Raw genomic sequence first — 16,505 nt, 5'->3', positions numbered from 1 at the left:
GGAGTCTGCGCTGCGCCCGGTTCCGCCATTGCGGCTCTCCCGGACCCTGGAGCCTCCGCCCCCGACCCGAGCTCTTTCGTCTGCCTGCCAGTTTCCTGCGTCCCCGGAGAGTATCTTGCTGAGCCCAACCTCCCCCCTCCCCCTTCTCCTCCTCTCCCTTGGAGAGCCCGGGCAGCCACTGCCCCGCAGCCCCAGTGACAGGAGGAGACCATACACCCCGACAGCGCCATGGCCCAGATTCTGCCAATTCGTTTTCAGGAGCATCTCCAGGTGCGGCCGGGCCCGGGCCGGTGAGGGCTGTGGAGAGGGTGGTAGGAAAGGAGAAGCTGGAGTCTGGGCCCAAGTAGAAAAAGCAGGATCGGAGGGGGGTGGGTATTGGTGTTTGGGGTAGGTGGAGGAGGGGGGCTCTATCTTGGAAAGCTTAAGAGTTAATGATGTGGGGCTTGGATAGAAAGGACGAGAGTCGGGGTGCAAAGGGCAGCGAAGCCAGGCCTGGGTTCGAGGGCCTCTATTTTCACTTCCTGGGTGGTAAGAACTGCGCATTCTAACTCCCTCCCCTTTCGCCGTTTTATTCAGTTCATTCATTTGGGTGCATTGGGCGGGGAGGGGGGGCGATTCTCCCGCGTTTCTTCCAGACCAAGGATTTTCATCCCCTAGGCCAGTGCAGAGCTGTCACCTCCCATTGCTCTTCTCTTCCCTTTCCCCCATCGTGTCTGCACCCAGCAGTTGTGGGGCGGGTGGGCTGGGGAGGAGCAACCTTTTTTCTTCCTCCCTCTGCGGCTCTCAACTGGGAAAGGCACCTTCCCCTGGGGGTGGGGGGGAACGCCGGCGACTCGCCTCTTGCCTTCCCCGAGGCAGTTGGAACAGAAGGTCACTGAAGGAACAGAAGGAGAATAGAATGGGGGAACATATTTCTCAGGGCGGTGTCAGTCTCAGAGTGCGTGGGGTCAAGGTCCCTAGGGGTACTCGTCTTTTTTTCCTTTCCTTACTTCTCTGAGGATGGTGCGGCTTTTATCCCCTCTTTCGTTTTAGGAGGTAGGGAAGAGTTATTCAGAGGTTATCTTGGGGTCTGCTGGAGTGTAGCAGGTAGTCGTGGGCTTGGTGTAAGTACCTCCCTCAGGATTGCTTGGAATTGAACCTAGCCCTGGAGATAGAGCACACCTGCTCTGAGATATGCAAAGTTACTTGGTCTGTAATTGGCTTCCTTTTAGTAGGTTCTAGAGTTCTTTCCCATGGTGCATTTTCCTGTAGGCATCATACTGTCTTACCTGGCAGTGTGCCCGTGGCGGGCCAAGGCAGATGATCTTTGGAGGGCTTGACTGAATTAAGCCTCTTCTGAGCTTCTGATTTTCATAGTTCACCAAGCTGGTTTTACTTTGGTTGCAGTAATTTATTCATCTTAATTTGCTTTCTTCCCAAATACTCCCTTAAAAAGCCCTGCCTCATCTGAATCTTCTGAAGGCCTAAATTCATAATGGTAAAAGATGCTGCGGCTTGACATGACATTGTTAGTGACCTGCTGGACGCCATTGAAGGCTATTTTATTGACTTTCGCCAGTTGATAAACATAAAAGATTCTTGTTAATAAAAAGGTTGAATATGAATATTTAGGCTATCAGTAACATAACCTCATGTTTCTTTACAGGTATCTTTGCACGAGCAAGAAATTTTTTTCCTTTATGTCTTGAAATGTATTGAATAATAAATCTAAAAAATAAGTAAAACACTTTCTTTGGTCATCTGTGGTTTTCAGATAATTCACCTGAAGTAATGGAACACTTAAAAAAGGTTGAAAAAATCTTAAGTGACAGAGTGGACACAGAAGTTACTGTTTTTGCTCAATTCAAGTTTTAATTGCTGTGGTTATTTCTGCTAGAGGTGTAAATGAATGTAGAGGTTTAGGAAAATAATGTTTTTGAGTGTGAGGGGAAAACATAGGCTCCTCAGAGTGTTTCTGAAATATAATCTTTCTGCAGACAAATGTTTGTAGATTATAAACAGAAGCAGGTACAGTTGCTAGTTACAAGGCAGAGGTATCTCCCATTAGTAAACCTTTCTTGACTAGTGGTGGTTTGGGCAGTAACTTTTCATTTCTATTAAAGAGGAGACAAGAATTGTTAAATATTCCCAAAGATTGGAATCCAGCCTTGTCACTAATTGAAGACAGATTTAATACGGGTCTGATTTCTGAGTTTCTGCAAATACTCAAGTGTGAAACCATTTCCTTCTGAAATAATTTGAAGATTTGAGTATAAAGCAGCTTTGCAAATGTATTTGAAGAATTTAGTCATTTTTTTGGTAGTAATATGCCACACCTAAAGTTAAGCTTGCTAGTGTGACTGTATACTCCAGCTGATAATGATTAATTGTGCAAAGAGCCCTAATCACTAACCTCTTCCAGAGTATCCCCTAACTTCTCATTTTTATCCCTTTTTTAAAAGTTAATAAGGATTATTTTTAATTGGTATCTCACGTCTTTATCTGAGTCCTGCCAGTTTGCTAAGTAACAGAAAACTTTCTGAAACACTTAGGATAAAAATTGGGAACAAGAATTGAGGAACTTGAGTGTAGAGTTAGCTTCTGTGAAAGTTTTCTAAAGGTGAACTGTAAATTTGTTTTTAACTATTATGGCCAACTGAAGTACCTGTCATCAAGGGTTGGAACTACATCAAATGAATGTTAATATTTTAAGTTACGAAGTTTTTTGCTTTTTTTTTTTTTTTTAGGATGTTTAGGCTGATAGTCAACAGATGAGTGCCTATTTGAGCAAGAGATTACTAGAGTTGCAGATTCTAAAAAAATTCCTAGACTACACATAAAATGTTGCAGTTCTCAATTCTTGGCACATTAAGTTTCTTTATGCTGATTGGCACATTCTGCTGTATTCCCAGGTTCTTGGGTTCTCCCCACCCTTTTCTTTTCCCTTTGATCCATAAATGCAGGCATGGAATATGTTGTGAATTGAATGGTAGGGGTTCTTGCTATGGCTGTTTTGATTTGCAAAGAGGAAGCAGTGCTCAGTATTACTGTGATATGCTATATGTGTAACTGTACTGCCTGGAGAGGCATACTGCCTGGAATTCTGCTACAGTCTAACCTGGGAATGGCTTCCAAGCTTAAGATGTATCATGTTTTTCAGAATTTTCCTAATCGTCGGTTTACTCAGCTTAAAGGGGTATGGCTAATTCTAGTGAATATGCTTTCACTCTGTTTAGGAAATAATTTAAAACCCGGATGTGTGTGTGTGTGTGTGTGTGTGTGGAACCACCGTCATTTCATTTTAGTATGTAGTGCAGTACATGATTTTAGAAACCATACCCTATGATCTTCAAATATCATAAACATATCAATAATATGTTTTTCCTGTCACTGTTACTCATGTGTTTTTTCATTTTGAGAGTTAATGTCTAATAGAACTTTCTTCTGGGGCGCCTGAGTGGCTTAGTCGGTGAAGCGTCCGACTCTTGATTTTGGCTCAGGTCATGATCTCAGGGTTGTGAGATGGAGCTCCACTTTGTGCTTCACACGTGGCATGGAGCCTACTTAAGATTCTTCCCTTAAAAAAACAAAAAACAAGAAAACAAAACTTTCTTCCATGATGAATATTTATACTAGCTACTTAGGGATATTGAAATGTGGCTTGTGTGACTGAGGAACTTTTAAAATTAATTTAAATGTAAATGGCCACATGAGGCTATTGTCTATAACATTGGACTGCACGATTACAGGCCATACTGATGGACTTTGTAAGAGTGAAGATTTTATCTGACCATCCATATTTACATTTTATTAACTAAAATTAAAACATTATTTGAAAGTGTTAGTTGAAAAAAAGTGTTAGTTGAATCCTGCTGTCTCTTTTGGAACATGGTGGTGATGAACAATGACTAGTGAATGAAGGGAACAGCAGACTTCTAGTGAGAGCCTGTTTTTCCCTGTGACTGTGGCTTCATGTTTTCAGGTCTTCACTTAATCCCCCCAGACATCCCTTATTAAATTAGTTAAAGTGAGACTCCACCTAAGGGAACACTGTCAGAATAGGATTTGATCATGGGTCTTCAGACACAGAATATTTCAAGGAAATAGAATGGCCTTAAGAGGAGAAGTTATACAGTATCCTACTGTGCTGTTTTCTGTTGGACTTCGCTCCGAGAATGTTATAATTTGACCCAGAATGTTAAAATTTCAATATGTAAGGAGTATAAAATTTTCAAATGAGATATTTTACATTCCTTTTTTGGGGTACTGATTTTTCAAAATCTGATGTGTATTTTACACTTACAGCACATCTCAGTTCAGACCCTATTTTCATTGGAAATATTTGATGTGTTTAACTTTTATAATATTTACAGTTGAAAAAGCAGATTTGCGTATCTAGGTTATTCCAAACATACTTAAGTTTTCCATAATTGAATCAATTATCAGTTACTATTTAGTTTTAATTATTTTAAATTTTAAAATCAGTCCCAGTAACCGTATTTCAAGTGCTCAGTATCACATGTGGTTTGTGAAATGTGGCTCCAGTATTGAAGAACACAAGGTTAAGACTCTTTTTCTCAGTAAAATAGGCTTACCGCCTCACAAAGTTACTGTAAAGGTCTGAGACCATGTATTCTGAAGTACTTGGTGTAGCACTTTAGGAACATTAATTGTTTAGCTATATAATTTTTGTCTAGTATATTTTATTCATGTATCTCACAACCAGTGACACAGTATTTTATTTGTAGACCTAGATTTTTATGGTTTATAAATATTTGATACCTAAGATTTGAGTACTTACCAGCAACTGTGTTAGACTAGGGACAAAGTGGTGAACAATACGGACTATAGCTTGCATTGATTAGTTGGCAAAGGCTGTCCACACATAATTGCAACCATGGACATTATTCAGTTTTTGATGCTGTGCAGGACAATACAAATATTCATATGATACAGAACTGATCCCACTCTGGAACTGTGCCCAAAAGAAAGGAATTTTTTTTTTAAAGATTTTATTTATTTATTAGAGCACAAGCAGGGGGAGCAGCAGAGGGAGAGGGAAAAGCAGGTTCCCTGCTGAGCAAGGAGCCTGATGTGGGGCTCGATCCCAGGACCCCGGGATCATGATCCGAGTTGAAGGCAGACGCTTAACTGACTGAGCCACCCAGGCGCCCCAAGAGAGAAATCTTTAAATTACTTTTTTATTATATCCTGATAAAATAACCACCTGGAATGCTAGTCAGACCTTTGCTAGTGTTATATATGTTCTCCTGTAAGATGCTAGTGTTAAAGTGAATGTTCTCACCTAGATGGGAAATGAGTTCATAACTAATATTTCCATCCTTTATATTAGAATGAGGTTATTTCTCTAAATTTATTTACATATAAACCATGCTAAAGCTACTTCATAAATCAGCTTGTAAACCATAGCAAAGTTTATAGGTCTAAATGTTTTTTCCCCCTTGGCCAAGTGCCTGTGGCTAATGCTCTTAACCTGAAGGGATGGCAGGAGGGTTGGATCTGAATGCATTATACAAAACCCATCTGTCAGACTTGGATTTTGTGTCTCCTTTTTGTGTGTGTATTATGAGAGACATAATTTATTTTGTTCTTAAAGGGAATAACTATTCATCAAATCTTAATTGTCCTGACTCTATAATATCAAAATTAATTGACCATTATAGCTTTTTGAGTACCTACTGTTATGTCAAGGATACTGCTAAATATTCTATGTTCATGATCTCCTATAATTAGCAAGAAAATCCTGTGAGGTAGGTAGGGTTAGCCTTATTTTGCACATGAGGAAACTGAAGTTAACTTTTAGAGTCACATAGCTAGTGAGTGGGTGGTCAGACTTTAATGCTTGGTCTTTTTGCATTGTGGCACATTGCCTCATTTGGTGAATGATCTGTATAATTTGAACTGCAAAATATAGCACTTTGCATCTGTGTTGTGGTGTTCTTTGTACACATTCTACCAGTGGTTTGTTTTTAGGTCAATAGTTTTTTGTTTTTTTAAAGATTTTATTTATTTATTAGAGAGAGATAGAATGGGGGTGGGGAGTGGCAGACAGGAGCCAGACACAGGGCTTGATCCCAGGACCCTGAGATCATGACCTGAGCCAAAGGCAGGTGCTTAACCGACTAAGCCACCCAGGCACTCCTCAATAGTTTTTATATTAGGGGAAAAGTAGGAGCCAGTGAACCAACCTTTGATTTTCTATGCTTTAAATGGTTGGATGATGTTTTTAAAGGGCTTTATTCAAGTTCCCACTAGAAAATTGTGCAGAATGATTGGGATCAGGTTAACTTGTAATGAGTATTATCTTTATCCCTCTCATAAAGCTGAACTTCTCAAACATGTCTGGAGTTTTTCTTAATGACAAGAGAGTGAATGTATTCCAGTCTGAAGCCACTTACGAAAGCAGGAAACTTCTTTCTATTTTACTGTATTATTCATGTTTTTGTGTTTATAGTAATATAAAACTTGAATAGAACTCTAGGTAAACAATGGTGCTTGAGGTGGGGGAGAAGGAAAGTAGGAGTTGAACATGTTTGCTCAGTGTGAATAACATAACCATAGAGGGGAAAAATGGTTACAGACTTGTAGGGTTGTGCTTCCTGTTCTGAATCATTGGGTAAATAGGGACTTTAAGTTCTGAAGTAAAGACGATTTTAAACCTTATTTCTGAAAGAGTAGGGATTGAGTGCATTGAAACCATTTTGCCACATTAAAAAATTTAAATTCTGTGTGTGATTGTAGAAAATGTCTCAGATGTTTAATCTGAACTCTTATCTTTTTATCTTTCTTCAACTTCCTCATTTGTGAAGTTAAAATAATTTTTGGTAATTGTGAAGTTAGACTGTGGTACGTGTTCGTGTTTATATTGTAAGACTTAGCTTATAGAGACACTCAAATGTTAGTTCTTAGCCCTATGCTAGAGGGGAGTCTCCCTTTATCCAGTAGAGTAGAACATACATGCCAAGCTAAAGGAGAAAACCACCATCTATCCAGTTATTGAAGCCAAGATCTTGGAGTTACACCAGATTCTTTCCTTTTATTGTCTACATCCAGTCCATTTCTGGAGTAGGAAAAGAACTCTAATAGTGATGCACACTGGGGTCGTAGGGATTGCAGTTTCTAATGACCTTGATCTGTATCTATATCTATATAGGTAATTTTGTTTGTTTTAAACAACACAAATTTATTATCTTAAAGTTTGGAGGACAGAGGCTGAAATGAATCCCATAGGAGAAAACAGGGTTTTGGGAAGGTTATTTTCTTCCTGGAGGCTCTAGAGCAGAACCCATTTGATGACTCCCATCTACTAGACTGTGAGAATCAGAGTAGATCAAAATGGAAATTGGGTTGAGAGTTGCCTTCATCTGTTTCTGAATAGCTGAGAAAGAGGACTTAAAAACCACCATTGTGGGGGCGCCTGGGTGGCTCAGTCGTTAGGCGTCTGCCTTCGGCTCAGGTCATGATCTCGGGGTCCTGGGATCGAGCCCCGCATCGGGCTCCTCGCTCCGCGGGAAGTCTGCTTCTCCCTCTCCCACTCCCCCTGCTTGTGTTCCTGCTCTCGCTGTTTCTCTCTCTGCCAAATAAATAAATAAAATCTTAAAAAAAAAAAAACCACCATTGTGGACACAGGCCAGAAGTATCCATGTATGCTCAGTTTAGCAAACAGCTGACTTTAGATCACTCCTTATTTGAGGATGAATAATTAGGGGGAAAAAAACCCATAGGGAGAACATGGTTTACAAATTTCATGTCTGTTCCCACTCTGCAGTACTGTATATTCCTCCCTTTGAACCTTACAAATCCAAGGTAATTTGCTTTTTTACCATAAAATATTCAAGAAAGTTTCCTTTTTATATATATTCTTTTAAATGGGTTTCTTTTTTTTTTTTTTTTTTAAAGATTTTATTTATTTATTAGAGAACGAGCAGGGAGGGGCAGAGGGAGAGGGACAAGCAGATTCCCTGCTGAGTGGGAAGCTCAACTCGGAACTCAATCCCAGGACCCTGAGATCATGACCTGAGCCGAAGGCAGGCACCCCAAGAGTTTCCTTATGTTAAAAGCCTTATCAAGTCTCCACATTTATTGAGCCCTCTCACAATTGTTTTGAATACTACAACACTGTTCATTGAAGGCTTTCATAGGCTTGAAATCTGGATTGAGAAGAGGTAAATGTAGCATATCCAATAATTATTGTTCTCTGGCCTCACAATTATAACTGTTGGATGTGGTAAGGAAACATTTTAAACATCCCTCAAAAACCCAGTCTGTTGTTAGGGGTATATTTCTGGAGATCATAATCCAAAAACAAGTGAAAAAAATAGCTCTTCTAATATGCAAATGGAAATTTTAGGCAGGTTATAAAATTTCCATGATTGTTCCATAATGGATTTTTTTAAAAAAAAAAAGCACTTCAATGGAATGGAGATGACTCTCCAGTGCTAATGAAAACACTGATGTAAAAAAAGTGCATTTGAAGAGTTAAGATGGTTTCTGAAATGTGAAGAGTAGAAAAACATTTTCAGGTAAATTACTTTATAATTTTATTTATTTTTATAAGTAGGCTCCATGCCCAATGTGGGGATTGAACTGATGACCCTAAGATCAAGAGTCATCTGCTCTACTGAGCCTGCCAAGTGCCCCTGTAAATTACTTTATAATTTTAGATATTTTTTTTTTTTTTAAGATTTTATTTATTTGACAGAGAGACACAGTGAGAGAGGGAACACAAGCAAGGGGAGTGGGAGAGGGAGAAGCAGGCTTCCCACAGAGCAGGGAGCCCAATGCGGGGCTCGATCCCAGGACCCTGGGATCATGACCTGAGCCAAAGGCAGACACTTAACGACTGAGCCACCCAGGCGCCCCTAAATGTCTTTATAAACTAAGTCAAATGACTACTTGAACTATGTATTAAGCATATCTAATCCCTAAGAATTTATATTAACAGGGCCAAAGTTCTTTTAAAATTGAGATAAAGTTCATATAACTTAAAATTAACCATTTTAATTTTTTAAAAGAATTTTTTTTTTTTTTAAGATTTATTTATTTGACAGAGAGACAGCGAGAGAGGGAACACAAGCAGGGGGAGTGGGAGAGAGAGAAGCAGGCTTCCCGCAGATCGAGGAGCCCAATGCAGGGCTTGATCCCAGGATCCTGGGACCATGACCTGAGCCGAAGGCAGACGCTTAACAACTAAGCCACCCAGGTGCCCCAAAATTAACTATTTTATTTTTTATTTATTTATTTATTTTAACGATTTTATTTATTTATTTGAGACAGAGAGAATGAGAGAGAGCACATGAGAGGGGGGAGGGTCAGAGGGAGAAGCAGACTCCCTGCCGAGCAGGGAGCCCGATGCGGGACTCGATCCCGGGACTCCAGGATCATGACCTGAGCTGAAGGCAGTCGCCTAACCAACTGAGCCACCCAGGCGCCCAAAATTAACCATTTTAAAGGGGACAGTTTAATGGTATTTAATACATTCACAATGTTGTGCAACCATCACCTGTATCTAGCTCCAAAACATTTTCATTGCCCCAAAAGGAAACCCCAAATTCCTTAAGCAGAATCTCATTTCCACTCCCCTCCTATCCCCTGCAACCTCTCACAGGCTCTCTCTCTCTGGATTTACTGATCAGTGGAATCATAATAAGTGACCTTTTTTGTCTTTTACTAAGCGTAATGTTTGAAGTTCGTCCATGTTGCAGTATGTCTGCATACTCCATTCCTTAATGGCTGAATAGATATACTACATTTTATTTGTCCTTTCATTAGTTGATGGACATTTGGGTTCTTTCCACCCATTGGCTATTATAAATGAATGGTGCTGCTATGAACATTAAAGTTTTTTTTTGAATACTTGTTTTCAGTTCTTTTGGATATATATGTAGGAGTGGAATTGCCGGGTCCTATGGTTTAGAACTGTTCTAATTATTTGAGGGATTGCCCAACTGTTTTTCATAGCAGCTGCACCATTTTATATCCCCACCAGCAATGTATGAGAGTTCCAATTTTTCCACATTCTAGTACTAGTCAAAAGCTTTTTTTTTTTTTTTTTTTAAAGATTTTATTTATTTATTTGAGAGACAGAGAGCATGAGAGGGAGGAGGATCAGAGGGAGAAGCAGACTCCCTGCCGAGCAGGGAGCCCCACGCGGGACTCGATCCCGGGACTCCAGGATCGTGACCTGAGCCAAAGGCAGTCACTTAACCAACTGAGCCACCCAGGCGCCCTAGTCAAAAGCTTTTTTGAGTGTCCAGGGAATAGTCTACTGCTAAAATGAATACCCTGGGCGCCTGGGTGGCTCAGTTGGTTAAGCGACTGCCTTCGGCTCAGGTCATGATCCTGGAGTCCCGGGATCGAGTCCCGCATCGGACTCCCTGCTCGGCAGGGAGCCTGCTTCTCCCTCTGACCCTCCCCCCTCTCATGTGCTTTCTGTCTCTCTCATTCTCTCTGTCTCAAATAAATAAATAAAATCTTTAAAAAAAATAAAATAAAATAAAATGAATACCCTATTTGGGCACATAGGGTATTTTTAATTCTGTTCTCTCCCGTTTGTAGCTCTGTCCTCCCTTAAATTGTGTGTCCTGCTTCAGATTGTATTTCCATTTCTTCTGAGACATTGTGTATACTCCCACATATATTTGGGCTAAGCATGCATCCTTGTAACTCAAGGCACCCTTGTAATTGCTATGTGCTTGTTACATGCTGAATAGAGGAGGCCATAGCATATTTACTGTAAAATTCTCTGTATTAGTGTAGTGTCGGGCATACAGTAGCTTCTCATTAATTGTTTAAATGTGTGATTATTGGAAAAAAATACCATAGAACTAGGAAGAGATCTGAGGAAATAAAAATTTTTTTTCTACTGGAACTGGAAGAAAACTTCAGAAAACTGTTGGCATCATCTATGGCATATAAAAAAAACTTGATCTAATATGAATAGAAAGACCCATCGAGATAAAAGCCTGCAGTAATAGAATATATACAGAAACAGTTGATCCCAGACACAGCAGAATTGCCCCTGTGGAAATCAGCAATGTGGAAGATTAACTTGAATTTTTTGCAGATTTTTAATTTAGAAAGAAATCACAGAATTAAAACGAGGTGTGACAGAATAGGTTACAAATCTAAGAACTATAGAAACAAAAATATTTGGAATGGAAGCTTTTCAGACAATGGAAGAAAATGTAACTGATAACGAAGGAAGAAGCAAGATTTAAAATATTCAGTGTTTGAGACGGGCCTGGGGAAGTTTTAGTACCATGAATTTAAAAACAAAAAATCTACAAGCATCCAGAGCATACCCTCTCCCTGACCAAAAATCAAGGTGGTCTTATGTTTTTAACCCTGGATGTCAGACAGTGAAGCAGTATCTATAGAGTTTGGAGAGGGTAAGTTTTTTCCACTTTTTAGGAGACATGAGGTACAGGGGGCGCCTGGGTGGCTCAGTCGTTAAGTGTCTGCCTTCAGTTCAGGTCATGATCCCAGGGTCCTGGGATCGAGCCCCGCATCGGGCTCCCTGCTCTGCAGGAAGGCTGCTTCTCTCTCTCCCACTCCCCCTGCTTGTGTTCCCTCTCTTGCTATGTCTCTCTCTGTCAAATAAATAAAATCTTTAAAAAAACCCAAAAGACATGAGGTACAAATTGTACACTCAGAACCCTCTGAGTCTAAAACCTGTTATTTTCCCTATAGGTTGTTACCTTAGTAGTAATGACAGATTTGTAGCTTAACACGAAGTAAAGAAAGGCAATTTCACCCAAAACTTATACTTAAATAGTAGGTTATAAAATATTGAATTGATGTTAAGTTGCCAAATAATAGATCCTCAATAGATATTAGAAAATAAATCCTGGTCATTTAGTCATTTTAACGTTTCAGACTCCCTGAATTTGTTGATATTAAATGATTTTCAGAAAGCTTGTAACTCTTCTTGCTGAGTGTTAATTCATTCACTCTGTTGAACTTGGAATTTTTGGCATTTAGGTTCACAAGGAAATATTTCAGTGACTCAAATGTAAAAAAAGTGGTACTGGTCTTGTAACTTGTAGCACCTACATGCTGATCATGCTTTAAGTGATTGCTCCAACTAGAAAAATGAGCAATAACCGCAGAATGTCTAATTTCCTAGCAGGTCTGTCAGTATAGGGTAGAAAAAGACATGAATATGTGCAACAGTAGCAGTAGTAATGGGATTGAGCCGAATCACTGGGCTCCCACTTAAAAATACATTTTGGGAAGTTTTGTCATAGAATGAAGTTTCTTTGTAACCTTTACAGTTTTAATAGTAAGGAAACTGACCAGATGTTGTAGTTACTTATACCAGGAAACCAAGCCTTTGGTGTCTGCCTAGGGACATTCAGATCATCCTTTGAAGTTTTTTATGTTAAGTCAGCACTAAGTATTTATTATAATCTTGAACCCTCAAAGTAAGACTCATTTCTAGTTCTTTGAAAAGAATGTTTGGACATTCCAAACTATGACCCTTCGCCCGCACCCCTACCCGTAACACACATATGTACACACCTGTAATCAGTCATGACTTTGGTAGCGTTCACTTATTTTGTGCCAGCTGAATGGCATTTATGCAGAAAAGGCCATAACTTTGGAGAGTTTGCAAGATTTGGGGCATAAAAATTTCCTTATATTCTCCTGCAGCCTGAACAAAATCAGTGTGTGACATTTCATCTAATCATTGGAATATTTACGAATGAGTCAAATTTATAGTTTTTTAATCTTCCAGTCAGTAGTTGACTATAAGGAGAAAAAATGCTCTTTGAGTTTCCTGGTAATTTGCCAAAGCTAATAGTCTTACAGTCCAACTGTGGTTCCTTCTTGAATGTAGTACTTAATTTTGGAGTGAGTGACCAGAGTCTAATTCTCCTTAGAGACAGTGATTACCTCAAAAGCTAACGTGCTGTAGAAGCAAAGGGTCAGCAAGAGTTAAAGGCATTTTTACTTGCTTGAAATGTGTGGAGCACACAAAACGATGGCCAGTATCCTGTTGATGGAAGAACTAAAGGAATCCTGCATTCTCAGCATTTTTCTTCATTTCCTGTAGAAGACAGCAACTGCAGCTTTTATTTGACATTCTGCTGGTTTCATAGCTAGTTTCAAGGGCTTGATGAAGTGACTGCTGTCAGCATTTTTTGTCACTGTGATTGATACTAGTGAAGGTAGAGGATGTTTAGGGACTTTTAAAGGAAATTATGCTGAGTGAAATACTTGGGATAGGAAGTTAACCAAATCTTTAGGCACTTAACTTCAAAATAACTGCATTGAGTAATATCCAAGTATCAGCAGGTCTCTCTCAAATTGTTGACTTCTTAACTCTGTAGTGGTAACACCTATTAAGTCTTTATCAAGATACAAGATTCATTTACAGAAAAGATAACTGAAATACGACTATATACATAGACCACTTACACAATAGCCTCATCTGAAATGTAGTAGCTCGTACATACTTCCTTTCTATTCTAACTCTTCAGATGAAACAAGGAGGAAGGATCTGGAAAGTGTAAAGCCAAGCACTAATTGTGAAACATAAGTTCTTAGTAATGCTGTCATAAACACAAGTTTTAAGGTATTTTGATTTTCAGCTGATACAGCTGGTATATGAGTTCTGTTCATTCAATAGGAAGCAATCTCCCTGAGTATGCTTGTAAAGAAGGCTGTTTGCAGTGAATGTTCCTGTTTGATCAAATGTGACAATTGCTGGCTTAAAGCAAGACTAATATTCCTTTAATTATAAGATGTTTGTAGGCACAAACAATTGTGATTGATTGCGGAGACAGAGACTGAGCTAACAGAGTCTCCTCTTTAGTCTAAGAATTGGGCATTGAAAAATAGCATAGTTTTACTTGGTTGTATTGCTTTCTACCATTTTCTTCCTTTTTAAATAAATGTATACTCTTGGGTTACATATATCCATAGTCCATTTGGTCCCTTTAACAATATTTTCATAGGTTGATCACTAATGTATTCTAATAAGGTTGCTGACTCACCATTACTGGGTTCCTGATTCCTTGTTAATATGGAGGTATTCCTAAGCTGTCTTTAGTAACATGTGTTTTGTTTTAAAGATTTTATTTATTTATTTGACAGAGAGAGACACAGCGAGAGAGGGAACACAAGCAGGGGAGTGGGAGAGGGAGAAGCAGGCTTCCCGCGGAGCAGGGAGCCGGATGCGGGGCTCGATCCCAGGACCCTGAGATCATGACCTGAGCCACCCAGGCACCTGTAACGTGTTTTGAACAAAGCAAATTGGCCCACCCTAGGTTTAACTATGTAATGTTAGTAGCATGAAATCAGAGTCAATCTCTTTTGGAATAGTATATGTCATGATGTCATAGTCCCTGAGCTAGATAACTGTAAAATGATAGAAATCCAAAAAACAGAGAGTGCTTATGTGGCCCCACAGTGTTTTAAGTGCTTGATATGTGCTAACTCACTTTAATCTTTCATGTAGCACTTAGCCATGCTTTGCTCGCCCTCGAGCAAGGATGGACGCTTCCTCTTTTCTGTTTGCCACACATACAATCAAATCAAGTATAGTTTTAAAACCAGGACAGGAAAAACAAAGCTTTTAAAACGTTAAAAACTTATGAATCTTTAACTTAGATTTCTGAATCTAATATTGCTGAAGTTAAAAAAATTTTTTTTTACCATATCTTTTTGATTTTAATACAATCACTTTCACACTTACAGTTTTTTAAATTAGGGATTCATCATACAGATGTGTACTCTTTCTCCAAAAGCTTCATGATATTGAGAAATTGAGGCAGTGGTAGTTTACCAAGCATAGAGACAGGCCTCTCTTTTTTCAAGTTCTTTGAAGAGATGGCATCTTACTACATCTGCACATTCTCAGTCTTTTATAACCCTGCGCTTTCCCTATTTGAAAGTCTAGTGATTTCTCGAGGGGAGAGAGGCACCCAGATTGAGGAGTTTTTCTTGGGTTCTCACTTCTGCTAGTATTGAACTTTGCAGATTTTTTTCCCCTCAAGCCTCCTGTAGCTATCTGGACTCTGAAACTTGAAAGTTCTACTTTTTCCTGCTTCTCCTTGTCTTGTTTGAAATTCTTGTGTAACTTTACCAACTGTCTTTCATATTTTGCTGGAGTTTAATGTTAAGGAAGTTTTCTTTTTCTCTTTGTTAGACTCCCAAGAAAACGTCTGAAAACAATGCTCTTCGTTAGACTGCAATGATGGAAATGTTGTATATTTTGTGCTTTCCAATACAGTAGTCCGATGTGACTGTTGAGTACTTGACCTGTGACTAGTGTGACTGAGGAACTGAATATTAAATTTTATTTACTTGAATAGCTGCATGTGACCAGTGGCCACTATTTTGGATAGTATTAAGTGCAGCAAACCTCTTAGTTCTGATTGGGCAGACATCCAGTGTACAACTCCTTTACAGAGCATAACTCTTACACTTGAATTATATCACTCTTTGGTTTATCTTTACCTTTTGAAAGTTGTATCGTTCCTTCTTGCCCTACAGGTAAATTGCCTAATAAAAATCTATTCCTGACAATTTAATTTTCAGTTTCTCTAACCTTATTATGAGTAGAATTTAATCTTTTTTAAAAACTTAAAAAAAATAAATTTGCAAGCTTTCATATAAGACTGGGGAGAGCTATATCCCAGTCATTTAGATTTTCGGTGTTTTGCAATATTTGCTTTTTTTGTTTTAAACATTTTAAAGAAATTCAAGCTACCATGTCATTTCACTTTTTTTTTTTTTTTTTAAAGATTTTATTTGCCAGCACAAGCAGGGGGAAGCGGCAGAGGGAGAAGAAGAAACAGATTCCTTACTGGGCAGGGAGCCCAACATGGGGCTCAGACCCAGGGCCCTGAGATCATGACCAGAGCTGAAGTCAGGCTTTTAACTGACTGAGCCACCCAGGCACCCTTCTCTTCCCTTTTGTAATAAGTATCTTGGGAAATAGTGTGAGACTATGTAAATATCTGTCTTATATAACCATACTACAGTTACCAAAGGGAGGAAATTTCATCCATTAATTTTAGTATCCACTGATGATTCTTCCCTGAATTAATTATTGTAATCCTTGCAAAAAGAGTGACTTTAAAAATTCCATTGGTCTTTCACCATTTTTAAGTTTGCTTTCTTTAAGGAACAGCTTTTCATTTTTTGCTATTTATGTCTTTTATTTATATTAGTGTTGATTCCTGATTTCATAAACCTCTTTTAATATATAATTGTCCTGGGCGCCTGGGTGGCTCAGTTGGTTAAGTGACTGCCTTCGGCTCAGGTCATGATCCTGGAGTCCCGGGATCAAGTCCCGCATCGGGCTCCCTGCTCGGCAGGGAGTCTGCTTCTCCCTTTGACCCTCCTCCCTCTCATGCTCTCTCTCTCATTCTCTCTGTCTCAAATAAATAAATAAAATCTTAAAAAAAAAAAAAATATATATATATATATAATTGTCCTAAAAAGTATAGCAAGAGAAATGTTGTCTTTCTGTGTAAGATGATTCTTGCCTCTGT

The 16,505-nt window shown here is 39.1% G+C and overlaps 1 protein-coding gene across 2 annotated transcripts in view; it reads left to right on the top strand.

Annotated features, from left to right (window-relative positions):
* The window catches only part of CLTC (clathrin heavy chain), a 60,186-nt gene continuing 43,681 nt past the window's right edge, over nt 1-16,505 (top strand). Inside the window, exon 1 of one of the 2 annotated variants that reach the window (XM_035026718.1) lies at nt 1-270. In XM_035026718.1, the coding sequence (XP_034882609.1) occupies nt 229-270 (42 nt within the window). In that variant the 5' untranslated portion in view covers nt 1-228. The remainder of the gene's footprint in view (nt 271-16,505) is intronic. The other variant, XM_035026719.1, reaches the window with a different exon arrangement.

This window comes from Mirounga leonina, unplaced genomic scaffold (genome assembly GCF_011800145.1).
Source record: "Mirounga leonina isolate KUSES-001 unplaced genomic scaffold, KU_Mleo_1.0 Mir_200, whole genome shotgun sequence".
NCBI classification, from domain to species: domain Eukaryota; kingdom Metazoa; phylum Chordata; class Mammalia; order Carnivora; family Phocidae; genus Mirounga; species Mirounga leonina.
The sequence above is the reverse complement of the archived record's forward strand: the minus strand, read 5'-3'. Positions and strand labels throughout refer to the sequence as shown.